Raw genomic sequence first — 27,455 nt, 5'->3', positions numbered from 1 at the left:
TGTTGTGTTTTCTCTCTATTTAAACTGTGTGTGGAGGCCAGGAGGGAGAACAGTGGGGATCAGAAGAGATCTGTAAGAACCAGTAGAGATACAAGTAGAGACCAGCAGATACCAGTAGAGAACAGGGAAGACCAGCAGAGACAAATTGAGACATGTTTAGACCAATAGGGAGACCATCTCTCCTAGAGACCAGAGGAGACCAGTATAATCCAGTGAGTAGGTGAGACCAGAAGAGGCAAGGTGAGACCAGAAGAGAGAAGTAGAGATCAAGAGTCAGAAAGGTAGACCAGTATAAACCAGTAGAGACCAGTAGATACCAGTAGAGTCCAAGAGGGAGCCCAGTAGAGAGATAGGAGGTGAGACTGATGAATATATCTAAAACAACAGAGACCAGCCAAGTCTACTATGGACTAATAGGGAGACAAGGTTTGAGCAGAAGAGACAAGTAGAGACTACGAGAAACCAATAGCAACCAGCATGACTGATAGAGGCCATTAAATTCCCTGAGAGACTGAGATTGAGCGAGAGAGATGGAGAGAGAGAGAGAGAGAGAGAGGGGGGGGGGGGGAGAGAGAGAGAGAGAGAGAGAGAGAGAGAGAGAGAGAGAGAGTTTGTGTGGCAGTGAGAGAATGAGTATTGCAGCACCCTGTGTTGCCATAACAGTGACGACATGGCTGCCTTAACAACGGTGGGTAACGGTGTGCATCAATAAGACATATCAAGGCAACCAAATCAGCTTGGTTACTATGGACACCGGCAGCGTGCCAAGCAGTGCTCCGAGCTTTGTTTACATCTGGAACTCAACTGCAGATTCAAATAGAATACAACTGCAGTGTATCCGAAATAAAATGAATAGTGTACATCTGTATGTAATTATGCACATAATGTATGTGTTCGTTTGTATATGTGCGTGTGTGTTTGTGTGTGTGTGTGTGTGTGTGTGTGTGTGTGTGTGTACACGTGTGTATGTACATATGTACTGTATGTTGTTCATAACACTGTACTGCATTTCATTTACTTATATTATATTACAGATACAATTATAAAACAATATGAAAAGTGATCAATACAAATATATGTATTAGAATTCTAAACAACTGTCTTGAGTATACTGACTCCAAGCAACAGCGTCTTAAGTTTAATCCCCAATGTCTAGCTGTATTCTACTTTTATTCTACTTATATTAAATTATCAGATATTTAATATCAGTACTCCAAGAAGTGCATGAATTTAAACCGTTAACTTTTACTTAACCCTAAAACCTTACCTCAAACCTTAACAAAAACCAAACCATTACCCTACAACCAAACTTTAAAATCCAACCCTTATACCCAGAACCAAAAAACACACACTTAAACCCAACCCTAAGTGGAAACAATTGGGTTTGTATACCCTGGTTTAGAATCAAACTACCCAGCTTCAGTCCTAAAATATATAACTAAATCAACTGAATTAGGCTGACAATGTTCTGAGCTAAATTAATCTACCAGCGGACATCACTATCAAACACAAACAGTTGCCCCAGACACCGCAGGGTGGGACCCAGCCTCTCAGCGTTGTCACGGTGATGCTGTCACGACAACGAGAGGGGGCTGGTTTGGGAGGCTGGGTTGGGGGGGAGGGGGGGGGGGGGGATGGCAGGTGGTTGTGTGTCTCGGAGGAGTCTTTAGAAGTCTATTTTTAGAGGCTCGTTTTAAACCATCCGTCTGGGTCTTGTGCTCTGGAACAGAGACAAAAACGCCGGATAAAGGCCCTTAACTGCTCGCTGAATAAACGGCCCTCATTTATCAACTACATTCACAAATGCACCTGTAAAAAGAACAGTAACACCTTGGACTGCAGCCAGGACCCTGATATAAAGTAGTATAAAGTATACTAGCATCAGTGTCAAATACAGGCGCAATATTGTCTCGTATAGTAGTGTAACTTTTAGAAGAACAGTATAATAGTATAATGGTCAAAACTATAGTAGTTCAAAGAAATTAATTATATATATATATATATATATATATATATATATATATATATGTATAAAAAAGTAGAAGCATTATATGGCATTATTTGTGAAATATAGACGTATACAAAGAAAATATGAGCAACAGATCCTAGTCCTAGATCTTATATTCTGCTGAAACACACGGATCTAACACATCTGCCGTGGAAACAGGAGGACCTCAGAGAATCACTGAATAGCCTGGACACTGTGTTATAGCAGCACACTGAGCTTTATCTACGGCTGTGATGATGAGAGAAAAGTCTCTCTGCTGAAGAAGTAAAGGGAACATGAAGTTGTCAACTCAGGTATGAAATGTCTGAATTAGCTATCAATATTTTTTAAGTTTGATCCAAGTTGATATGAAAATAAAAATCACCTGAATATAGTAAAAGATAATTTTAAAATATGTATTTTAAAAAAAAAGTAGGGATTCCTAAAACTAAGGTGAAAATAAAAGGAGAAACTGAAGTAGAGGTAATGGAGTTAGACAAATATTTTTTCTAGTTTTCTTTATTTAAGGGCATTGATGTACCCCCAGTGGAGCCATTTGAAAAATACAAAGAATTACTTCTTGTTCAGAGCTGGAAGTTGGTTTGTCTTCAGGTGGAGATGAAGATACCTAATCAACAAACGACATAAAATATCTGAAAATAAGAATCAGACCAGACCAAGGAAATTGAAATGTAATGTTCTGTGAAAAGCAACACCCACTCACCTGGTTGGTCCTCACATCAGTAGTCGAATTAAAGGAAGCCAATCGAATATGCTTCTGAATAAGGTATTTTACCAATCGTCAAACCTAAACCTAAACTCCAAGCCTGAGCCTGACACTACTGGGTAAGTTGTTCCTAATCGGAACACCTTACCCTAAAATCAACCCCCAAAAACCAGAATCTTAAACGTTACCATAATCGGGGAAGCCCAACCCTAAAACCAGCCATAAAAAGAAACCCTTAAACCAACACAAAACCTTAGCCCTAATAGGAAACCCGAACCCTCAACCCTAACACTGATAGGGAACCCTTACCCACCTTACCCTAGAAAAAAAAAAACTAAAAGCCCTGACACACTGAACGTCAAAGAAGCAGCAGCGACGAAGGCAGTCTGTTTTGTTGCCACACGTCGCCTGGTTCTTTGCAAAAAAGTTGCACGCAAAGACTACTGCCGTCGGCCAACTAGAACAAACATTCTGCGCCTGCGTTAGAGGAAATATCTCTTCCTACCAGCAGGTTGCGGTGGTCTGTATTGTCTTTCAAAAAGGGACAACCTAGGACTGTGGATATAGACACATTGAACAAAGCAGAACTCTCCCTCAGACGGTTTCATGGTACAGCTACTTCTAATCGAGAATTTGTGAAAATAAATATCTGATGAGATAAAGGGGAAAATTGAGACAATCTCTGTGCGTGCCCTCTTGACGACCTTGTTTGCTGCTTTACTCACCTCCGTCTCTCTTGCATTGATTCGCTAAAGCTGAACAGCCAATCCGAGGGATATCTCTGGCTGACGGCCTCCAGAAACCAAACCTTTGCCCTGAAACCGACTGACAACCCTAAAGCCTAAACCCTTACATCAAGAAAGCACAGGAGAAGTTCAGCTCTGTTCATGCTTTATCAAACACAGGTTTAAAATATGCATATTTCAAAATATCCATGCATATCCACACATAAACCACAATGTCTATGCATAGATACACACATTTATATTAGTATATTGTGTCTATTGAATAAAATATCCCCGTTGCCTGGCAACAGTCTTTACAAAGGAAGCATTCGGTGGGGTCAGGGGGGAGACAGGAAGTAGCAGCACAGTGGAAACAAAATGGACGCCCGGTCACACTCAATCCGTGTGTGTTTATGTAAGTGCATGTGTTTTTATGTTTGTATTTATGTCTGAGTGTGTATATACTTGTTGCTTATGTTTTAAAATGTTATATATATAGATGCATGTGTGTATGTTTGTGCATGTTGAATGGATATGTATGTTTGTGTATCTTAATCTTGTATGTTTTTGTATGTGTGTGTATTTTGAATGTGTGTGTAAGTTTCTGTATGTTGTATGTGTGTGTAATTGTCCATGTTGTATGTGTGTGTGTGCAGGGGGGTTCTGTATGTTGTTTAAGTTGTAGGTGTGTATGTGTTTATGTAGGTTGTGTGTGTTGTATGTTTTATGTGGGTTGTGTCTGTTGTTTGTGTGTGTAGAATCTTTGTGTGTGTTTGTGCGTTTCTGTGTGTGTGTGTGTGTGTGTGTGTGTGTGTGTGTGTGTTTGTTGGTTGGGTCACTGGTGGATGTAAGGGTCTCTAGACCAATCCCCTGCCTCGCCTCTCTTCCGGGAGGCCCCGCCCCCCTCACAGTAGTGGTGGTGGTGGGGGTCCCGCGGACGGGGCTGGGGGTGTGAGCGCTGCTTGTTCCTCTCGTTGTGGTCCTGCTCACGCTCCACCCCGCCCCCCCGGCGGTGGTGGTGGTGGTGGTGGTCCCTGTACCGTCCGCCACCTCCACCGCCGTCCTCACACTCCTCCTCCTCCTCCTCCTCCTCCTCCTCCTCCTCCTCCTCCTCCTGTTCCTGTTCCTGCTGATGGCGGGGCTGTCGGGGGTGTGGCTGGGGGTGGGGCAGCACCCGTGGCTCCGTGTGCGCGGAGTCCCGGCTCTCGGGGGTCTCTGAGTCAAGCGTCTCCTGGCGGGAGAGGCCGCGCGCCCGGCTGCTGTTGCCGTGGTGATGGTGGTGGTGGTGGTGGTGGGGCTGGTCGGCGCGGCCGGTGGAGGAGCGGTGGTGGACGTGCTGAGGCCTCCTGGAGGAGTCTGTCCTCAGGGGACGCTCCTCCTCATTCTGCTCCTCCTCCTCCTCCTCCTCCTCCTCCTCTTCCTCCTCTCCGTCGGCCTGCTCCTGGCTCTCCTGCCGCTGCTGCTGCTGGTGATGATGATGATGATGATGATCTGAGGCCTTCCTTTCCACTCCTCCTCCTCCTCCTCCTCCTCCTCCTCCTCCTCCTCCTCCTCCTCCTCCTCCCCGGTCTGCTCTCTGCTCGCTCCCTCCGCTCTGAAGATAGCGACACATGCTGGTTAAAATATGCTAATAAACCTGCGAGCACACATGCTACCACAGCAACCTATCACAACAAACCCACTGCACACTGGACGGCCTACATGCAGCACCATGAACACACCAAACATTACCGGCCGCGGTTTTCAACACTAGTGTCATAAGTGGGCCCCCCGATGATCACAATGAGGATCATTTTCTAATGCATAAATTAATAAGGGGCAACAACTAACTGTGACAACACTGGAGGCTGAAGGTAAGGGTCCATGTTCACACCAATGAAACCACAGAAAGATCCCCAATCAACATGTCACTCAAGGCGCCGTTGGCGATTGGCTCAAATGTGTCCAGGGTGATGTCATGGGACGTTACATCACATGGCACTGATTGAACCAATTAGAAACAAGAACCGTTGGTTAGGCCGCGGCCCAGCAGCGGGGATATTTCGGGGTTCTTTAAAGACTCCAGCACAGCACGTAACAGCCCCACTTACCACTGAGTTCCCTAGAACTATTCAGAAGCATCAGAGGCATTGCCCATATCTATCTGTCAGTTTCCATCAGGAGAGCAACGAAGGCAGGAAGGGAGCATGTACTGGTTAGTGATGGGACTCAAACACAACATACACATTCACACACAACACAGACATAATGCATTACATCTTAACCTCATCCCTAAACCTAACCATCTCTAACCTATCACCTACACTTAACCATCTCTAACCTAGTACCAGAACTTATCCATCTCTAACCGTACAGCTAAACTAAGGCATCTCTAACCTAATACCTACACCTAACCATCTCTAACCTATCACCTACACTTAACCATCTCTAACCTATCACCTACACTTAACCATCTCTAACCTATCACCTACACTTAACCATCTCTAACCTATCACCTACACTTAACCATCTCTAACCTATCACCTACACTTAACCATCTCTAACCTATCACCTACACTTAACCGTCTCTAACCTAACACCTACACTTAACCATCTCTAACCTAACACCTACACTTAACCATCTCTAACCTAACACCTACACTTAACCATCTCTAACCTAACACCTACACTTAACCATCTCTAACCTAACACCTAAACGTAACCATCTCTAACCTTACTCCTGAACCTAAACGTCTGATTGAGATGGTACGGTCAGTATGATTGGTTTTGGGGGGGGGGGGGGGGGGGGGGGATTGGGGTGGGGGGCTGGGTGGTTGGGGCTATGGGGGTCCGGGTGGTGGTCTGGTCTACCTGGAAGCCTGCGGCGGGAGGGGGGGGGCTGATGGGCAGGGGCTCCTCCTCCGGTTCGGGCGGGGGGTCCTGGGGCGGGCTGGAGCTGGGGGGGTGGGTGCTCTTCCAGTAGGCCTCCAGGTAGTCGGCCATGTGCTCGCAGGCGTCCTCCAGCTGGTTCTCGTCCAGGATGATGTCGAACATCTCCTGGAGCCCAGAGGGCCGGGAGCGAGAGGTCAGGCCAGCACACAGAGGACACATCCAGCGCCATGATGGGATGGCCTGGTGAGGCTGGGGGTTATAGTGAACCTAGGGCTGGGGAGGCCAGGCGTATGTCTGGCAGGCGTATGTTAAGCCTGTCAGACATACAGGCTTAGTTCAGGAGGTAGAGCTGTTGTCTTGTAACCGAAAGGTTGCTAGTTCGATCCCCAGCTCCTCCTAGCTGAGTGTTGATGTGTCCCTGAGCAAGACACTTAACCCTAACTGCTCCTGACGAGTTGGCTGTCGCCTTGCATGGTTGACCCTGCCGTCGGTGTGTCAATGTGTGTATATAACTGATGTAAGCCGCTTTGGATAGAAGCGCTAAATGCCCTAAATGTAAATGTTAAGCCGTCCATCAAGAAAAATCACAATCCCAAAAGGTTGTTTAAGTGGATGTAGACTGAAACTTGGGTTTTATTGGGTTTGGTACCTGTGGAGTACGCATGGTGTTAGCATGGTACGTGTGGAGGCAGCATGGTGTTAATATGGTGAGACTAGAGTGAGGATGGTAGGCCTACGTGTAGAGCTAGCATAATATGTGCCCGGTTAACATGTATGTTTATAGGTAACGTGTACGTGTGTAGTTAACATGCATGTGTCTAGGTAACGTGTTTGTGTTCGCTGCTATACTCACAGGAGTGCACTGCGATAGCTTGTCGGACGCGACCATTTGGACGTTGAGGTGCTTTGCCTGGGACTTCCCCCTGGACTTTATAAGCCTGGTGAGGACCTGGGAGGGGACAGGGTCAAGGTCAGGGGACAATTAACACCTCAGCAAACAGTCATCACTATGGCGTGGCATCCCCAGTGTACAACAGTAGTAACACCAAGATGAGGCAGGTTGTATCAGGAGTGGACACTGACAGCAATTGAAGGGTGAGACAGTGGAGGGGAGAGAAGTGTGAGAGAGGTCGGTTTGATTAAAAACGTCACTGTTTTTAGTGCCGTGTGCCTGAAACACCAGCACCAGCGTTTCTATTGATCTATTGAGATGAAAGTGTCAGGTGACAGGCATGTATTTAAAACCACCGTCACGGGAATAGCTGAGTTATAGCGGGGAACCGGCTCCAGCCAGTACTCGCCACTAACCTCAATGTTGTGCTATCTCATTGAAATACAACAGCGGCACAGACGCAACAATGTTTTCCCTGAACATATCAAATATGTGTCCTAGTTCTAGACAGCCCTGGTCGGACGGATTATTGTCTACTGCTGAGGGATTGTTAGGGTTTAATTTGTGGGTTTGGACGTCTTCCCACACGTGTAGCTACAGCGGCTGGGTGCTGGGTGGACCTACGTCCACCCAGCTCAAACTATTTCATCAGGGTCTGCCGCCGCTGAGGACTGAGGACTCATGTTGAATACAAGACTGGGAGGATTACGCCTCATGCCCACTGCACCGTCAGTCAAAGGACTGGGAAGGCGTGGCTGACAGATGGGGGAGGTTTCCAGGGTCGTCAGAGCCCGAGTAGTGTCACAGTGCTTACATTTGCATACGTGATCAGATTGGATGACGGATCCGTCGCTGCCGAAAAAGTTGAACATTTTTAAACTTTTTGACGGAGCCTTCAGTGCACGGATCCACAATGCATTGCGCGTCCGTCCCCATTCAAAGTCAATGGGGATCAGTCAACGGACGGAGGTAGTGGGCACGAGGCGTTAGGGGTCAGGGGTCAGGGGTCAGGGGTCACCCCCCCCCCCCCCCCCCCCCCTGGTCCTCACCTTAACGGAGTTGATCTTGACGTAGATGAGGATGGGGGCCAGGGAGGTCTTCCCCAGCTGGGAGGGGTGGTTGATGGTGTCGGCGTCCAGTACCACCAGCTGCAGCGTCCGGGCCAGCTCGAAGATCCTCTCGATCTCGCTCTGGACCTCCGCTGTGCGGACGGAATACCGGACAGTCGAATATCACCACAACAACTCGGTGTCGTAGCGCAAGCTTTCACCCTGATCATTGTTTGGTGGATGCGTTGAATTCAAATCCAAATGTTTGATGACCTGTTTTTTAAAAATTCCTCACAATGTGTTGCTGTATTTGCGTCACACTAGTATTAACTGTGTATCGTATCACCACCAGCATGTACGTTCTGCCTTGAGCCAGCCCAGCCCCTGGCAAGCCTCACAGCCCTCCATGTGGTTTTAATCTGTAGAATACATTGGGTCCTGATTGCTCCACTTCTGCTGCATATGAGAGACTTGATTCAGACACATTCCTGTACCGTCTGGGGGAGGGGGGGGGGGGGCTCCTGGGTAGCCAGGAGCTGAACGCATGACCTCAGGAGAACATTACATAAGCCCAGCATTCAGAAGCTAGGGACCGCTCCAAACCTAAAGCCCACCGAGTAAGACACACTGGAAAAAGATGCCGTTGAAAAGCCTCAACGGGAAATAAGACGGGGGGGACCATCTTATTCATCTTAATCAAGAACAAACCACAACGTCTGTCATCGCCGAAATAGGCCTGTGCTTTAGCCATGCAGTGCTCGAGCTATAGCCTCACTACTGTTGCTCTTCGAGCCTTGATGACATCATCCCCCTTGAATCCACCCCCCCACCCATCACCTCCCTTGAGTTGGTCTCGAACCCTCAAATCCTAGTGTCTGATCCTTTATATTCTTGGAGGGTGGGGGGGGGGTAATCATAATCAATGTCAACAGTCCGTCGTATATTTCCTCTAAATCCCCTCTCCTTTTCTCCACACATGCTGCCTCCTGAGATCCAGAAGGGAAGCGGCAGATGTTGGCGGGGTCCTTGTTTGTGTAGCGGTGGCGGAGGTGGGTGCGGGACACATACCGAGGTTGGAGCGCGTGTTGGAGCGCTCGATGATGGCGTGCTTGCTGGGGTTGTTCAGCACCGAGCGCTTGGCCAGAGAGATGTCCGCCGTCACCCTGGTGATGGTGATCCTGAACGAGAGGAGGAGGAGACGACAGAGAACCAAGCGTTATGGAGTATAATGACGTGGTGGCAGGAAGGACTACAGTTAGGGTGTTCGACTCCCAACTGGAAGGTTCTGGGTTCGATCCCCAATGTCCTCGGCCTATCTGTAGGCATCCTAGAGCACGACCCTCTACCTGCTCCTTCATGACCTGACCTATATTCACTGACGGTCACTCAGGGTAAAAGTGTCTAGCGCTGCATTCCTAAAAAGTACATAGTGAAGCATAGCTCAACTTAGCATTCGAACCAGGTGATTGGTCAATCAGTTAATTGTTCTATCTAGCTGCTCTTGGTATCTCGGGATGGTGAACAGTAGAGCGGTGTTGAACGCAAGCATAAGCAGCCTTGCAGGGAGCGAGGAGCGACCAAACAGCAGGAACAACACTCCAGTGCGGTTAGGAGGGTGGGGAGCCATCGACATCAACAGAAACAACACTCCGGGGTGTTGGAAAGTAAGAAAGAGAAGCAGGGATGAGTGAAGCTGCTGAACCTGACTTGAGTCCAGGTGGAGAAACAAGATGGACTCCTATTGGGTGGAGGGTGGAGAGAGAGATGGAGGGATGAGGGACAGGGTAGGAGTGTAGAGGGATGGTTGAGAGGGAGGGATAGATAGATTGGAGACAGGAGGATAGATGGAGGGATCTGCGGAGGAGTACGAGAGGTAGAGGGATAGATAGAAGGGGAATAAAGTGAGGAGCGAGGGGAGAGTGAAGAGAGTCCTCTCCCATCATGGCCTATTAAGGACATGGACCCTAGACTATTTAAAGAAGACTTCCCTGGCCAAACAAACACACAGATACACACACAGATACACACTCTCTCACCAGGCCCCAGGGGAAAGGGAAATACCAGAGTGAGAGAGGGCGGGAGGAAAGAGGGGAGGGAGAGAGAGAGAAGTGAGGAAGAGGGTGAGGGGTAGAGAGAAGAGAGGAAGAGGGAGAAAGTGAGGGGGGTAAATAAAGGACCGCTGCACGGTGAACCTACCTTCCCTCAAATCTGTGTTTCAGGAAGTCAAACAGCGCCTTCTGCATCATGTCCGTCACCTTTCAACGAGACGAGACGAGGGTTAGGACTCGGCCTGGGGTCTGGGGTCTTAGGTTTAGGGTCTGTTCTGGACCAGGAGGGGTCTGGGTTCTGGGATAGGGTCTGTTCTGGACCAGGAGGGGTCTGGGGTCTTAGGTTTAGGGTCTGTTCTAGGGGTCCGTGTAGACAGTGAGCCTTTGCTCTTTTAACTATGCCAGATATCCAGACTTGCTCAAATTTATGATAGATCTAGGATGGATCATTAATCATTATTAATGATCGTGTTATGTGGTTTATGAAGCTTTGAGACTGTAGGTTTGATTAAGGAATAGACTAATACGATGGATCCTTTCTTGACCTGAGCAGAGGGGGTCTGTGTTAGAGTCTGGGGGCGTCTATGTTAGTGTCCAGGGGGGTCTGGCAGGTCTGTTTTAAAGTCTCGGTGGTCTGCGTTAGGGTCTGGGTGGGCTTTGTTATGGTTTTTGGGGTCTGCGTTAGGGTCTGGGTGGTCTGTGTTCTGGTTCACCTCGTAGCCCTTCAGAGACGGACCGACCAGAACCACGGGCCGCATGGACGGCACCACATCATAGGGAGGAACGTGTTCCGACTGGCAGAAGGAGAAGAGGAGGCACGAGAGAGGAGAGGAGAGGAGAGGAGGAGAGAGGAGAAGAGGAGGCACGAGAGAGGAGAGGAGAGGAGGAGAGAGGAGAAGAGGAGGCACCAGAGAGGAGAGGAGAGGAGGAGAGGAGGCACGAGAGAGGAGAGGAGAGGAGGAGAGAGGAGAAGAGGAGGCACCAGAGAGGAGAGGAGAGGAGGAGAGGAGGCACGAAAGAGGAGAGGAGAGGAGGAGAGAGGAGAAGAGGAGGAGGAGGGCAGAGACGATGAAAATAGGAGAGGAGATGGAGAGAAGAGAAAAGGAAAGAAAGTCAAGGCGGGACAGAGGAGAGCAGAAGAAGACAGTTAAACACTCTCATGGCTATAAATGTAAACAGACAGCATCATGAATCACTCAGAGTGGTCGGCACGGTAACAGGCTGACAATTTAAAGCCCAGAGGTTTATGAACTGTGTAATAAGACACCTGGACTATAACCACTTCAACAAACACCACACACACTGTTTTAACTTCCTTTTAAGGTCAATGGGTAAAATTATCATTATTATTATTAATTATTAGATCAAACACTGTGTGTTTGATATATATACAAACAGTACAAGCAGCTTTCAGAAAGATGTTAGAAGCATGAAAGCATTGCTTCAAGAAGCTTCAAAACACTTCTTCTAGAAGAATTCCTAGTGTTCTAGAATGCCTCTAGAATGTTTGAAAGATTCTATACTTTTCTAGAATGTTTCTGAAGGATTCAGATGGTTTAGGAGTGCATATCAGAAAGAGGCCAAAGCAGATTAGATTGAGGTGAAAGCAGAGCATTCTGGGGGATCGGAGGGTTTTTGGTCGACAGTTTTCGACCACATGGACCTTGTGGAGCGCAGTGTGTTCAGACGGACATCACTCTGAGGAGGAACATGTTGGATGTGAACATGTCTCCATGTTCCTCGTCTACAGCTACAGCTACTTATACTGTGGTGTTACTCATACAGCTACTTATACTGTGGTGTTACACATACAGCTACTTATACTGTGGTGTTAAACATACAGCTACTTATACTGTGGTGTTACACATGCAGCTACTTATAATGTGGTGTAACTCATACAGCTACTCTGGACTCTGCCAGGGGACACCTAGAGACACCTATCGGCACATCACTCTGTGCAGGTGGTCTTTGGACCACAGTCCCTCACTCTGTCCAGGTGGTCTTTGGACCACAGTCCCTCAATCTGTGCAGGTGGTCTTTGGACCACAGTCCCTCACTCTGTGCAGGTGGTCTTTGGACCACAGTCCCTCACTCTGTGCAGGTGGTCTTTGGACCACAGTCCCTCACTCTGTCTAGGTGGTCTTTGCACGACAGTCCCTCACTCTGTGCATGTCTTGGGACCCCTGTTGGTGCCACACTTGGACCTTGTAGCTACTCCAGTATTGCGTTTTCTGAACCTCACTTGGAAGTCTCGTCTGAGAAAGTGCTAAACGACTAAAGGTAAAAGTAACGTAAAGTAAACGTTTTTTAACAACAGGTAACATATAGTCACTAGAGACTCATATGTTTAAGAGACTATATTGTGAGCATTATTCTATTCTGAATGAGCAGAGTAGTGTTCCTCAATATAAAGTAGAAACGTATCTTTACATGAAGCGGAAACAAGCTAAAGGAAGCTTGGGACCAGAGATGATGTCATGCTAAGTTATTAATGAGCTGAACACACTAAGCTCCCATTGGTCCCACAGGAAAGAACAACTCTCTCACACACACACACACACACACACACACACACACACACACACACACACACATAGACACACACACACACACACACACACACACACACACACACACACACACACACACACACACACACACACACACACACACACACACACACACACACACACACACACACACACACACACTTAAACACACAGAGCTCATGCATCAGGCATTGAGGCAACACAGCTCATGATGTCAGCATAGTGCTTGAGGTCATTGTATATCTTCCTGTAGTCAGTCACAACATAAACACGATGCAATCCCAAGGATATGTAAATATTTTGATATTCGATATTGTCACTATTAACCTCCTTTCTTGTCAAGCTCTCTCTCCCCCACTCTCCCTCCCTCCCCACCTCCCACTTTCACCATCCCTATCCCTTACCTCAACATCTTTATTACATCAAGGATGTAATACTATTAACTAATATATACTGTTTATACTAATACAAGTCAAATGTAAATTAGTGTATAATACTTTATAACAGTAAAATGAAACAATATGATAATGTTAACATTGTAATAATATAATGTAATAATGTTGACATTATTACAACAACAGCAGACTGGAGCGGCGCATTACGGGACCAGAACTTACCGATTTATGCTTCAGCCTGGCTACGAGACGCAGAGGGCAGAGAGAAAAACAGGTTAGTAAGGCGTGCGAAAGACTAGCATGCTTACGACTAGCGCGCTAACCACTAGCTTGCTAAAGACTAGCACGTTAGCGACACTAGCCCCCCAGGAAGGTGAGGCAGAAAGGAACACGGAGCCAGGCGGTGGGCGGTTGCTTGTGATTGGCCGTGCGGCTGGGCAGAGAGACAGCGGATTGGCTGGAGGGGGCGCTGTGGGCGGGGCTTGGAGGGTGTGGTTACCTTCTTAAAGAAGGGAATTCTCTTCTCTCTACCTAGCGTAGAGGACAGGGTGCTGGGGCTGGCTTTAGGGGAGCTTGGAGCCTCCTCGCCCTCTAGACCAGTAGCGTCCAGGTCAAACGCTAGAACCACAACCAGAAACATCACACATAGAACGCACAGAACATCACATATAGAACCACACGCATAGAACCACAGGAACCAAGTGGTGTCACCTATAGAACCACATGCACAGAACACAATGCATAGAACCAGATGCATCCAGCACCATCACTTTTAGAAACACATGAACCCAGTACCATCACACATAGAACCACACGCGTAGAACCACGTGCACCCAGTACCATCAAAGATAGAACCACATGCACCCAGGACCATCACCATAGAACCATACACAGAACATCACCCATAGAACCATCCAAAACATAGAACCATCACAGATAGAACCCTCACATATAATACCATCACCAATAGGATCACACACATAGAGCCATCACAAAGAACCATCACATGGAGAACCCCACCCACGCACACACGCACACACACACACACACACACACACACACACACACACACACACACACACACACACACACACACACACACACACACACACACACACACACACACACACACACACACACACAAACACAAACACACACACACAAACACACATACAAGCAGCTGTCAGGAGGAGCAGCTCCGCCTCTAGGCTCTGCAGGACTGTAGATCAGGAGGACGATGAATCAGAACATCACCGTTAAACAACCACATTTCACAGACAGAAAATAAGGGTTTTATGCAAACATAATGTGCAGGGGAAGTATTACAATGAAATTACTTTGCAGTAGCTGGTTTTACCCTGGCTTCAACTGAGGACATGTTAACAATCTGTTGGCTCACACGTTACAGAGCAGAGGGTCTGTCAGGTCACATGTGTTACGGTTACAGAGCAGAGGGTCTGTCAGGTCACATGTGTTACGGTTACAGAGAGGGTCTGTCAGGTCACATGTGTTACGGTTACAGAGAGGGTCTGTCAGGTCACATGTGTTACGGTTACAGAGAGGGTCTGTCAGGTCACATGTGTTACGGTTACAGAGCAGAGGGTCTGTCAGGTCACATGTGTTACGTTACAGAGAGGGTCTGTCGGGTCACATGTGTTACGGAGCAGAAGGTCTCGTTGTGACTCACCAGAGGAGGGTGGCGTGGATTTACGCGAGTTAGGAATCACCTCCCCTAAACTAGTTGAGGAAATCGCTCCCAATTTACTGAAAAAGAGTCAAGATAAAGTGGAAAAGTAAATCTAAGTTAAATCATAAATACATTTATGATAAACACAATGAAAATAATGTTTGTCCTTGACAAGAACCAAATGCTTCGATTTTGAGAACTAAGAACACGGCAATGAGAGTGGGAGGGAGGAAAGGGAGGAGGTAGAGGGGGAGGAAGAGAAGCTGGAGGAGGAGGATGCTATAGAGACTAGGTGAAGAAGGAGGAGGTGGAAGACGGTGTGGCGAACTAAGTGAAAGTAGAAGACAAAGGGGTGATGGATGAGAAGAACGAGGAGGGAGGGATGGAGAAGGAAGAGAAGGAGAAGTATGAGGAGGAAGAAGAACAGAAGGAAGAGGAGGGAGGGATGGAGAAGGAAGAGAAGGAGAAGTATGAGGAGGAAGAAGAACAGAAGGAAGAGGAGGGAGGGATGGAGAAGGAAGAGAAGGAGAAGTATGAGGAGGAAGAAGAACAGAAGGAAGAGGAGGGAGGGATGGAGAAGGAAGAGAAGGAAGAGTAGGAGAAGGAAAAGTGGAGGAGGAGACGTAGGAGGAGTAGAAGGAAGAGCAGTCAGGAACGGAGGTGGAAGAGTTGGAGGAGAAGAATGAGGAGGTGAAGGAGGTGCAGGGTACCTGGAGTGGAACTTGCCCTGCTTGGCCCTGTGCTCCTGGAGGAGGCGGGAGCTCTCTATCTTGACAGGGCTGGGGATGAAGCCAATCTCACAGCCCTCCTTCACCAGCCGCCCGATCCACCAGTCGTTGTTGAACTTCTGCACAGGCAGCGGAGACAAACGTCAACTGGAAGTGGATACTAACATCAGGCGATTTGAAGGCCAAAGCACATCCACACATCCCCAAACCGTGTGTTAAACAACGTGATTACAAATGGATAGAAATAATTACTCATAATACAATACTTCAAGACAAAAATGTAAGAGAAGAAGAGAAAGAGAAAATCCAGACATAGAAAACTGCAGTAAAATAAAAATGCATCGGCAGCATATGGTTCATACAGATCAGAAACAGAAGTTATCAATAAATAGTTGAATGTCAAACCGGAGGGTACCAATGGCTACTACAGCTCTGAACGCACCTCTTTGACATGCAGGAAGTCTTTAGCCTCGAAGGAAACGGCCATGCCGGGCACCGGGACGTCATCGTCTTGACTTGAGCTGTAGTGGACATTAGTACGGACAGCGAACGCCACTGGTTTGGTCTGTGGGGAGAAAGAGAGAGAGAGAGACAGAGAGAGACAGAGAGAGAGAGAGAGAGAGAGAGAGAGAGAGAGAGAGAGAGAGAGAGAGAGAGAGAAATATCAGAGTGCATATCATAAATATAATCATCCACCAAACCATCGCATCTGAATGCCTTTTAGATACTGCAGTGATTTTGAATTAATTATTTAGAATTCATTAATTTAGCCGAAGCTTTAATCCAGAGACCGGATTTGTATGATGTGTAGCTATGAGTGTCAGTTATGAGTATTAGTGTTTGGTCAGTGAGTCATCAGGGAAGTTTGATGAATAAATAAAAGAAACACAGTGAATGACTCCATTAAAGCTAGGGTAGGTGATCCAGTTTTGGTGGCTGTCGCCGGCCTGTGATCGGACCATCAAATAATTACATCATGCCCCAATAAAATGTTTAGAGGGCCTACCTGTCTACCTACCCACTCTGTTACCTGTGCTGCACTCACTCTACCATTGCCCTCATCAGGCCTGAGCGGAGTCTTGCCCAAGGCTAGGCAGACCTATCAAGCTAGTCGTGGTTCGGGGGAGTGTCTTTACAAGGAAGGCCTGCAGGGAGGGGTGAGATGTTTTCATTTTGTGACTTTCAAAGTCTAGCTTACTTTGGCTGGTTTCTCCGAATGGCCTACACAAGCTTTAACCCCATCCTAAATACCGCTCCCACAACACACAGCACCATGAATCACTATGAATTCCAACAATAAACGATGCTCACATCAAATAATAATAAAGCTAATGTATGTTTTATCTCCACTGTATGAACAGAGGTATTATTAACTGTTTGTCCCTGCTCTGCCGTAGAGGTGGATCTCTCAGGTCATTGTGCTCTGAGGTTTAGTGTTTATCTATAATAACGACACCCACCGTAAATCCTGAATATTTACCAGCGACTAAATAACCGCTGACCTACCGACAGGATCATCTTCGACCTCCCTAATGCACAGAACAAATGAAATGATTATAGTCCTGCCACACGCACACACAACCACTTCAGCAGCAGCACTCGGTCCCCAGGACTTAACTGCAGAGTAAAGTCCTGAATCCAGGCCAGCGTTCGGTCAGAGAACACACATGAGGTAGGAACAAGAACATCAGGAGCCCCCAAGCCTGTTAGGGCTCGGACGTATCACAAGTTCAAATTTAACAAGTTTCCGTAGAAAGATACACGAAGGGGGGGCTGGGAACTCGTATCTCGGCAATGGTGCTTGACCACCAGGTCCCAGGGTCTGGATGCGATCCCCAATGTCCTCCCCCCAGCTTGACAACCTCCTCGAGCAGGAAGCCTGTCCTGCCCCCCAACAGAAGCCCTGATTTGGCACTATCGGTGCGAGAGAACCCTCAGGATTGGCTGGAGAGGGATAAGCATGGATGGTTGTTTATCAAACGGCGGTATCTCCAATGTTAAATAATCTCATCTCTATGCAGTAGGTTTCAATTTATGTCAAGATGACCCCCCCCCCCCCCCCCCCCTTTATTCACCGCAGCCTCTGATGTCACACGCCTCATTAGCATATGGTATCGAGCCATGCAGTATCTGACAATGACTGAATACATCTACCCCTAGCAGGAGGGGGTGCTGGTTCCATGGAGCCCCCCCAGAGAGGGTGAGGGGAGCTGGGCCTGGGGGAGGTCACAGTGTCCTTGGAGGTGGACGTATGCCGTCACATGGTGGAGGGTGGGACGTTCCACCCAAATGAAAGCACTCGGCTTATGCCTCTCCACCTCCTCGTCCTCTCCTTCTCCTCATCAGCATCCTCTCTTCCCACCTCCTCCCCTCCACTTCCTCCACCCTCTTCGGATCCATACTTCAACCTCCTTCCCCGTCTCCTCCTTCACTCATCTCTCCTCCTCCTCTCCTCTCCCTGCTCTCCCTCCTCCACTTCCCCACTACCTCCTCTTCCTCCTCCTCGTCTACTATTGATCCCCAGCGTGCGTCATCACTTAGGAATCCTAATGACCTGGCAGTCCTGCAGAGAACACGTGTCATCCAATATCCTCATGCACCACCTCCTAAACATAAGCTCCACCCTGCCCCTCTCCTGCTCCTCCTCTGCTCCTTCACACGGAGGCGTACCCCTAACTCCTTTACCTCCTCCACCCTATCGCTGCTCCAATCCACCTGACCGGGGGGGGGGGGGGGGGGGGGCACTTCAGAATTGTGTTTTAATTTTTCCACAAAGCCTTTTCTATCTTGAGCAGAGCAATTCCAACCAAACATTCCCCCCGCCTGGATGACTGAAGCCTTCTCAATCTGAATACCCCCCACGTTTAGGAGATTGCCTCCACCTGAAGTCGACAGGAGGTGAAGCGAGGGAGGAGGCCGAAGGAGACACGCTCCTCAGCTCTCTTCTCAGACTATGAATATTTTATGTAAACTGCGCTACGGCACGCAGCTCCGGCGGTGTAGAGCCGCGCTGTTGCTGCCCCGGTGCCTGCGGTGGGGGAGCGTGACGCACTTTCAAGGGCCCCCACTTTACATTCCTTCATACCAGTGGCGACTGGTCATTAGGGGCAAGTGGGGCTCGGCCCCACCTACTCTCACAAGAAAAAAAGAAAAGAAAATGAAAATGAAAATAATATATATATAGAAAATATAATATATATATTTTTATATATATGTATATATTTAAAAAATAATCACCCCAGAAATTACTATCAAATAATAAGTTCGGCGCCTTTATTTAATTTTTACTCGACCCTGGCTTGCTTCTTCCGGCTGAGTTTGTCTGGAGGGGCAAGAGGGGCTCTAGCCCCACCAGCCCAATGCAATGTGTATTGGCATTGAAACATTGAAATGCGCATGCTCTGAGTGTTTCTCTGTTGAAGCGGACGGAGATTATTTTACTTCCCGGTGGGGCTAGCCCCACCGGGAAGTAAAATAATCTCCGTCCGCTATGGACATATACAGTGTATGGTTCGTTCCACTATAGCGTCATTTCGTTTTTCACAGTTCATTGGCTGTAGGGTGAGGCACTTGATGAGTCATGACTCGAGTGACCTCCCGCCTCACCTCACGTGCCGCGCGCAAGAAGTCCGGAGAAGAAGAGAAGGAGAAGGATAACTTTGCTAACAAACATGCCGGAGGCACACAAACGAAAACGAATCGACAACATGAATGTGGTAGATCATCTATTGGAGCACAGATTTGAGACCCTTAGTCTGGAGGAAAAATTAGAGGTAAAACGCCTTATGTCTTGTGCTCTTCAGTCTATTTATGTTTTTCCAGTCTTGTATGTTCCCACTGCTGGCCAGCACCTTGTCGTGGTGGCGAGTGGGCTTTAAACCAAGACAGGCCATTCTGAATCTTTTCTTTCACAGCTATTTTCTTTGATTTCTCCTCTAGGACACTGCTTAGGCCTATGGGAGGTGTACTCCATGGTAAAATGATATTGGGTTTTTATAGTAGCTCTTACAGCTGTTTGCAGTAGTATCATTTTATTCTGACGTTTACGGAAGCTTAGTTTAAAGACTTTTAAAAACTATACTTACATTCTTGCAATGTTTTGATGTCGGCAATAAAAGATTAAAAGGTGCACTAATGTACTTTATTAATTTAATATATATATCTGATACATGGAGAACAGTCACTTAGTTAAAAAACAAAAAGCCCAGGATACTGAATAGTGTTAAAGTATATTTTTATTTGTAATGGTTGTGATGGCCCCAGTACCTGCCTGCTGTCCTGGCAGGTCCTTGTGGCTGGAGGGCTGAATAGAGAATGGGAAACACCAAGCCAGGGCTACAAACAGCATGGTGGGACACTTGACTAAGTAAGACCAATGAAGGAAGCTTAATCTCTATTTTGAAATACTTTTGCTTTTTTAGGAAAATTACCATTTTTATTTGTAATATATTAGGGCTGTAACTGTTTCCAAAAATGAATTTCAAACGAAATTAAAATGCCCCATAATTTGTTTGGATGGATGTCTGTATGCCTGAAAAGCCAGTAGAAACACTAACAAAAGTGAAGGGGTCTACCATTTTTATTGAATGATTTCGGCAGTTTAGACGCTGTTTAGCGCATGAATGTCCTTCACAGGTCAGATGTTGTACTAGATTTTTATATACAGTCCTCCTGTGTTGTGCAGGGTAGCCGGGAGCAGGCGGAGTCAACGTCTACAAAGATCGCCACGAATGTGAAAATAAACGGGTGACGTCACGAACACTGGTTCGTAATTTAAAAGAATAAAAAATGTTAGCCTAGCCCCACCTGTTTTTTACATGTAGAAACGCCACTGCCTATTCCAGACCCATCCAAATGAAATTTTAAAACCCACACCTATTAATAATGAAGTCATTGGCATGAGATGTACGGCTAACCAATGGCATGGAGGCACTGCGCGTGTCGGATAATCATAATTAAATTCCAATAACACCCCTTCCCCCCAAATCCAGAATTTGTAACAAAAGTCGTCAAACTATCATTTGAACAACCCAATTAAAACTCAAACTATAGTACATTTCAGCAAATGGCAACTTAACTGTAGTCATGGCTTGATAAGGACTTAAACATATAGTGGGGAGTGTCGGAGCCTAACCAAATACCTAATCATAATTGTTGCCCCCATACCCCAGCAGCTCCTGTTGATATTTACAATGATCTGATATAGAAATAGTCATTAATAATCACAGGTGCGCCATAATAATGGTCAGTGCGCCCAAATATTGAAATGGTTAAACCTGCACTAATGCCGCTTTCACACCAAAAAGAACCGAGAGCCAGTTCCGGGCTGGTGCTAGGGCCAGTTCCAAACTGGTTCCAGCCTTACCCCAGTTAAGAACCGGTTGGTTTCACACCGGCCAGAGCCAGCCATGGAGCCGGCGTGAGCAACGTCATGACGTCACTGCAAACGTCTCGGCCAGTGAGCTTGGACAGAAGCATACGGCCGACATCTTTCTTTATTCTGGGTGGAAATAGTAACATAGTTACGCCATCAAATGCGTTTATGGAAACATTTTTAGCGAGAAATGTGCATTTTACTTTCATAATGTTCGCTCGGTGAATGTGAAGGATGTTTGGTTTGATAGTTATGACGAAGAGGGAACGCTCCGTTCACTTGCATGGACATGGACTCATCTAGCTGCGTTGGCGCGTTGACGCGTTGAACCACGACACAATAGGCGCGCAGAAGAACCCTCGCGCCAGTTTCAAACACAACAACAACAATTTCGTCTTCGATTCAATCCGTGTATGGTTCGTTCTTTGAATATTCCGATTTAAAACAAAATCAGAAAAAAACAAAAAAGAACCATACACGGATTCACGTCCATTGTTTACTTCGGTGTTTTAAAAAATGCCGGTCTTCGTTGGTCTTCCTGTTTATGAAGGTACGGATAACTCCGCCCCCTGCCCCCGGCGTAAAAGCGGTTCTAGTTCTAGCCCAGCTCTAAAGTGGGGCCAGAGTTGAACCGGTTTTTAGGGGCCGGAGCCGGTTCTTTGGCGGTGTGAAACCAAAGCCCTGGCCCTAGCTCCGAACTGGCCCGGAACCGGCCCCGATTTTGCGGCGGTGTGAAAGGGGCATATGTAACTTTTCCACTAGAGCTAATAACTATATTAAACAAGAATCAGAACTAGAAAGTTTTCAAGAATAAAACGCCAATCTACAAGTCGATCCATACAGTGAGTTGTACAGTGAGTTGCATTTTCCCCTAGCGGGGGACGGGCCGGACGGCCCACGGCACACTTGGGAGAGGTGTGCCGTGGCCAAAGTACAGATACTAATGAGATGACACGCGCCCACGCGCGAATACGCAACGTGAGCTGGATGACGTAGTCCTTGCGTGACCTTTCTTTCTTTATAGGTCCATGCCCTTCTTCCCCACAACAATTATTTTAAACAATGGAGGCAAGCGGTTCACGAGTGGGTTTACGTTGGTGCGATAGTGAAGTCGAGTGTTTACTTGAAATTTGGGCCGACGACAGCATTCAGTCGCAGCTGGACACCACGCTTGGTGATGACTTATTTGTGGTATTACGACGTGATGACGTATGTATGAAGGAGCAATCGTGCCCAGGCCACGCCCTTGGGAGCAGTGTGACCACGGGCCAGCGGGGGGAGTGGGGAGGGGGGGAATCGTGCTGAATCTTCCTGCAGCACGGAACAGGCAAATGGCCCTAGTGTGAGTGGCCCCATACCATAGACCCAGACGTAGTACTGAAGGGAAATTAAAATTGAGTCGAAGTACTTGGGCGGGCGGAGCCAGGCAAGGAGATCTGGGGAGTGTGTAAAAAAACAACACAGATTAACAGTTCAACTGCTACTTTGCAAAGAAAATGTTGCAGAAAAATCTGCAGCCTCATCACAGGGGGATGATGTCAAAACTGGTTTCATGGATTCGTTAGAAGAAAACGCTACATGGCAGCATTGATTGCTTAATGCCCAACAGATGCGCAACCCGGCCCATAGCCCCAGCGAGTCTGCTCGGTTGCGCACGGCACGCAAATGCGGCACACGGCAGACTCAAAGTAACGAGACCTCATTGAATGAAGCTGAAGTTATAATTATTTTGCTTTTTAAAATCGAAAATTTGCTTTATGTTTTCACCTGTTTGCGACAAAGGACTGAATCTGTGATTTAATGTGATATAGTTAAATTGAAGAAGATTATCATGCAAGTTATTGTGTACCTAATGAGGTAACACAATGGTGATTTAGCCAATGGCCCACTGATGAAAGCCCTTCCATTTGAAGTTTTAAGACCTGCTGAATAACGTGCTTGGGACCCAGCTTCAAGTCCTGCTTATGACTGTTGTTTTTCAACCACATAGTCATGTGGAATATAATGTCAAATATTCTTCTGGCAATCTCCAGCGCTGTGGCGAGCTCCCGGTCACCCCTTACGTTTTTTTTCAAAACGACAGTGTTACCCCTTATGTTTTTTTCAAAACGGCCAGAAAAAAATGACAGTGTTACACCTTACGTTTTTTTCAAAAAAGTCAGAAAAAAACGACGTGTTACCTCGTACGTTTTTTTCAAAACGACAGTGTTACCCCATACGTTTTTTTCAAAACATCAGTGTTACCCCTGGGGATTGAACATGCAACCTAACGCTTACAAGACAACTGCTCTACCTCCTCAACTAAGCCGACCCTCACTTATCACCGAATAAAACGACAGTGTTACAAAACGGCCAGAAAATAACGAAAGTGGAACCCCTTACGTTTTTTTCAAAAAAGTCAGAAAAAAACGTTACCACTTACATTTTTTTCAAAAAAGTCAGAAAAAAACGTTACCCCTTACGTTTTTTTCAAAACGACAGTGTTACCCCTTAAGTTTTTTTCAAAAATGCCAGAAAAAAACGACAGTGTTACCCCTTACGTTTTTTTCAAAACGACAGTGTTACCCCTTACGTTTTTTTCAAAAAAGCCAGAAAAAAACGACAGTGTTACCCCTTAGGTTTTTTTCAAAACAGCCAGAAAAAAACGACAGTGTTACCCCTTACTTTTTTTTCAAAAAAGTCAGAAAATAACGAAAGTGGTACCACTTACGTTTTTATCAAAACGACAGTGTTACCCCTTATGTTTTTTTCAAAACGGCCAGAAAAAAATGACAGTGTTACCCCTTACGTTTTTTTCAAAACGACAGTGTTACCCCTTACGTTTTTTTCAAAAAAGTCAGAAAAAACGACAGTGTTACCCCTTACGTTTTTTTCAAAACGACAGTGTTACACCTTACGTTTTTTTCAAAAATGCCAGAAAAAAACAACGTGTTACCTCGTACGTTTTTTTCAAAACGACAGTGTTACCCCATACGTTTTTTTCAAAACACCAGTGTTACCCCTGGGGATTGAACATGCAACCTAACGCATACAAGACAACTGCTCTACCTCCTCAACTACGCAGACCCTCACTTTTTACTTCAAAACGACGAATAAATCGACAGTGTTACCCCTCATTTTTTCAAAACGACAGTGTTACCCCTTACGTTTTTTTCAAAACTGCCAGAAAAAAACGACAGTGTTACCCCTTACGTTTTTTTCAAAACTACAGTGTTACCCCTTACGTTTTTTTCAAAACGACAGTGTTACCCCTTACGTTTTTTTCAAAACTGCCAGAAAAAACGACAGTGTTACCCCTTACGTTTTTTTCAAAACGACAGTGTTACCCCTTACGTTTTTTTCAAAAAAGTCAGAAAAAAAAGTTACCCCTTACATTTTTTTTAAAAACGACAGTGTTACCCCTTACGTTTTTTTCAAAACGACAGTGTGATCCCTTAGGTTTTTTTCAAAACAGCCAGAAAAAAACGACAGTGTTACCCCTTACTTTTAGTTCAAAAAAGTCAGAAAATAACGAAAGTGGTACCCCTTACGTTTTTTTCAAAACGACAGTGTTACCCCTTACGTTTTTTTCAAAACGACAGTGTTTCCCCTTATGTTTTTTTCAAAACGGCCAGAAAAAAATGAGTGTTACCCCTTACGTTTTTTTCAAAAATGCCAGAAAAAAACAACGTGTTACCTCGTACGTTTTTTTCAAAACGACAGTGTTACCCCATACGTTTTTTTCAAAACACCAGTGTTACCCCTGGGGATTGAACATGCAACCTAACGCATACAAGACAACTGCTCTACCTCCTCAACTACGCAGACCCCCACTTTTTATTTCAAAACGACGAATAAATCGACAGTGTTACCCCTCATTTTTTTCAAAACGACAGTGTTACCCCTTACGTTTTTTTCAAAACTGCCAGAAAAAAACAACAGTGTTACCCCTTACGTTTTTTTCAAAACTACAGTGTTACCCCTTACGTTTTTTTCAAAACGACAGTGTTACCCCTTACGTTTTTTTCAAAACTGCCAGAAAAAACGACAGTGTTACCCCTTACGTTTTTTTCAAAACGACAGTGTTACCCCTTACGTTTTTTTCAAAAAAGTCAGAAAAAAAAGTTACCCCTTACATTTTTTTAAAAACGACAGTGTTACCCCTTACGTTTTTTTCAAAACGACAGTGTTACCCCTTACGTTTTTTTCAAAAAAGCCAGAAAAAAACGACAGTGTTACCCCTTAGGTTTTTTTCAAAACAGCCAGAAAAAAACGACAGTGTTACCCCTTACTTTTAGTTCAAAAAAGTCAGAAAATAACGAAAGTGGTACCCCTTACGTTTTTTTCAAAACGACAGTGTTACCCCTTACGTTTTTTTCAAAACTACAGTGTTACCCCTTACGTTTTTTTCAAAAAAGTCAGAAAAAAACGACGTGTTACCTCGTACGTTTTTTTCAAAACGACAGTGTTACCCCATACGTTTTTTTCAAAACATCAGTGTTACCCCTGGGGATTGAACATACAACCTAACGCTTACAAGACAACTGCTCTACCTCCTCAACTAAGCCGACCCTCACTATTCATTTCAAAACGACGAATAAAACGACAGTGTTACCCCTTACTTTTTTTTCAAAAAAGTCAGAAAATAACGAAAGTGGTACCCCTTACGTTTTTTTCAAAACGACAGTGTTACCCCTTACGTTTTTTTTCAAAACGACAGTGTTACCCCTTACGTTTTTTTCAAAAAAGTCAGAAAAAAAGGACAGTGTTACCCCTTACGTTTTTTTCAAAACGACAGTGTTACCCCTTACGTTTTTTTCAAAAATGCTAGAAAAAAACGACGTGTTACCTCGTACGTTTTTTTCAAAATGACAGTGTTACCCCATACGTTTTTTTCAAAACATCAGTTTTACCCCTGGGGATTGAACATGCAACCTAACGCATACAAGACAACTGCTCTACCTCCTCAACTAAGCAGACCCTCACTTTTTATTTCAAAACGACGAATAAATCGACAGTGTTACCCCTCATTTTTTTCAAAACGACAGTGTTACCCCTTACGTTTTTTTCAAAACTGCCAGAAAAAAACGACAGTGTTACCCCTTACGTTTTTTTCAAAACTACAGTGTTACCCCTTACGTTTTTTTCAAAACGACAGTGTTACCCCTTACGTTTTTTTCAAAACTGCCAGAAAAAACGACAGTGTTACCCCTTACGTTTTTTTCAAAACGACAGTGTTACCCCTTACGTTTTTTTCAAAAAAGTCAGAAAAAAACGTTGCCCCTTACATTTTTTTTAAAACGACAGTGTTACCCCTTACGTTTTTTTCAAAACGACAGTGTTACCCCTTACGTTTTTTTCGAAAATGCCAGAAAAAAACGACAGTGTTACCCCTTACGTTTTTTTCAAAACGACGGTGTTACCCCTTACGTTTTTTTCAAAAATGCTAGAAAAAAACGACGTGTTACCTCGTACGTTTTTTTCAAAACGACAGTGTTACCCCATACGTTTTTTTCAAAACATCAGTGTTACCCCTGGGGATTGAACATGCAACCTAACGCATACAAGACAACTGCTCTACCTCCTCAACTAAGCAGACCCTCACTTTTTATTTCAAAACGACGAACAAAATCGACAGTGTTACCCTTCATTTTTTTCAAAACGACAGTCACCCCTTACGTTTTTTTCAAAACTGCCAGAAAAAAACGACAGTGTTACCCCTTACGTTTTTTTCAAAGCTACAGTGTTACCCCTTACGTTTTTTTCAAAACGACAGTGTTACCCCTTACGTTTTTTTCAAAACTGCCAGAAAAAACGACAGTGTTACCCCTTACGTTTTTTTCAAAACGACAGTGTTACCCCTTACGTTTTTTTCAAAACGACAGTGTTACCCCTTACGTTTTTTTCAAAACGACAGTGTTACCCCTTACGTTTTTTTCAAAAAAGCCAGAAAAAAACGACAGTGTTACCCCTTAGGTTTTTTTCAAAACAGCCAGAAAAAAACGACAGTGTTACCCCTTACTTTTTTTTCAAAAAAGTCAGAAAATAACGAAAGTGGTACCCCTTACGTTTTTTTCAAAACGACAGTGTTACCCCTTACGTTTTTTTTCAAAACGACAGTGTTACCCCTTACGTTTTTTTCAAAAAAGTCAGAAAAAAACGACAGTGTTACCCCTTACGTTTTTTTCAAAAATGCCAGAAAAAAACGACATGTTACCTCGTACGTTTTTTTCAAAACGACAGTGTTACCCCATACGTTTTTTTCAAAACATTAGTGTTACCCCTAGGGATTGAACATGCAACCTAACACATACAAGACAACTGCTCTACCTCCTCAACTAAGCAGACCCTCACTTTTTATTTCAAAACGACGAATAAATCGACAGTGTTACCCCTCATTTTTTTCAAAACGACAGTGTTACCCCTTAAGTTTTTTTCAAAACT

The 27,455-nt window shown here is 45.5% G+C and overlaps 1 protein-coding gene across 6 annotated transcripts in view; it reads right to left on the bottom strand.

The window, feature by feature from the left end:
* Window positions 1-4,243: 4,243 nt before the first annotated feature.
* The window catches only part of cacnb2a (calcium channel, voltage-dependent, beta 2a), a 68,116-nt gene continuing 44,904 nt past the window's right edge, over window positions 4,244-27,455 (bottom strand). For all 6 annotated transcript variants that reach the window (XM_030348798.1, XM_030348799.1, XM_030348801.1 and 3 more), the window contains 11 exons: window positions 16,101-16,223; window positions 15,641-15,777; window positions 14,931-15,007; window positions 13,743-13,861; window positions 11,013-11,093; window positions 10,448-10,506; window positions 9,320-9,429; window positions 8,252-8,403; window positions 7,164-7,259; window positions 6,290-6,475; window positions 4,244-5,033 (listed from right to left, as the gene is read on the bottom strand). In XM_030348798.1, the coding sequence (XP_030204658.1) occupies window positions 4,275-5,033; window positions 6,290-6,475; window positions 7,164-7,259; window positions 8,252-8,403; window positions 9,320-9,429; window positions 10,448-10,506; window positions 11,013-11,093; window positions 13,743-13,861; window positions 14,931-15,007; window positions 15,641-15,777; window positions 16,101-16,223 (1,899 nt within the window). In that variant the 3' untranslated portion in view covers window positions 4,244-4,274. The remainder of the gene's footprint in view (window positions 5,034-6,289; window positions 6,476-7,163; window positions 7,260-8,251; window positions 8,404-9,319; window positions 9,430-10,447; window positions 10,507-11,012; window positions 11,094-13,742; window positions 13,862-14,930; window positions 15,008-15,640; window positions 15,778-16,100; window positions 16,224-27,455) is intronic.

This window comes from Gadus morhua, chromosome 23 (genome assembly GCF_902167405.1).
Source record: "Gadus morhua chromosome 23, gadMor3.0, whole genome shotgun sequence".
NCBI lineage: Eukaryota > Metazoa > Chordata > Actinopteri > Gadiformes > Gadidae > Gadus > Gadus morhua.
The sequence above is the reverse complement of the archived record's forward strand: the minus strand, read 5'-3'. Positions and strand labels throughout refer to the sequence as shown.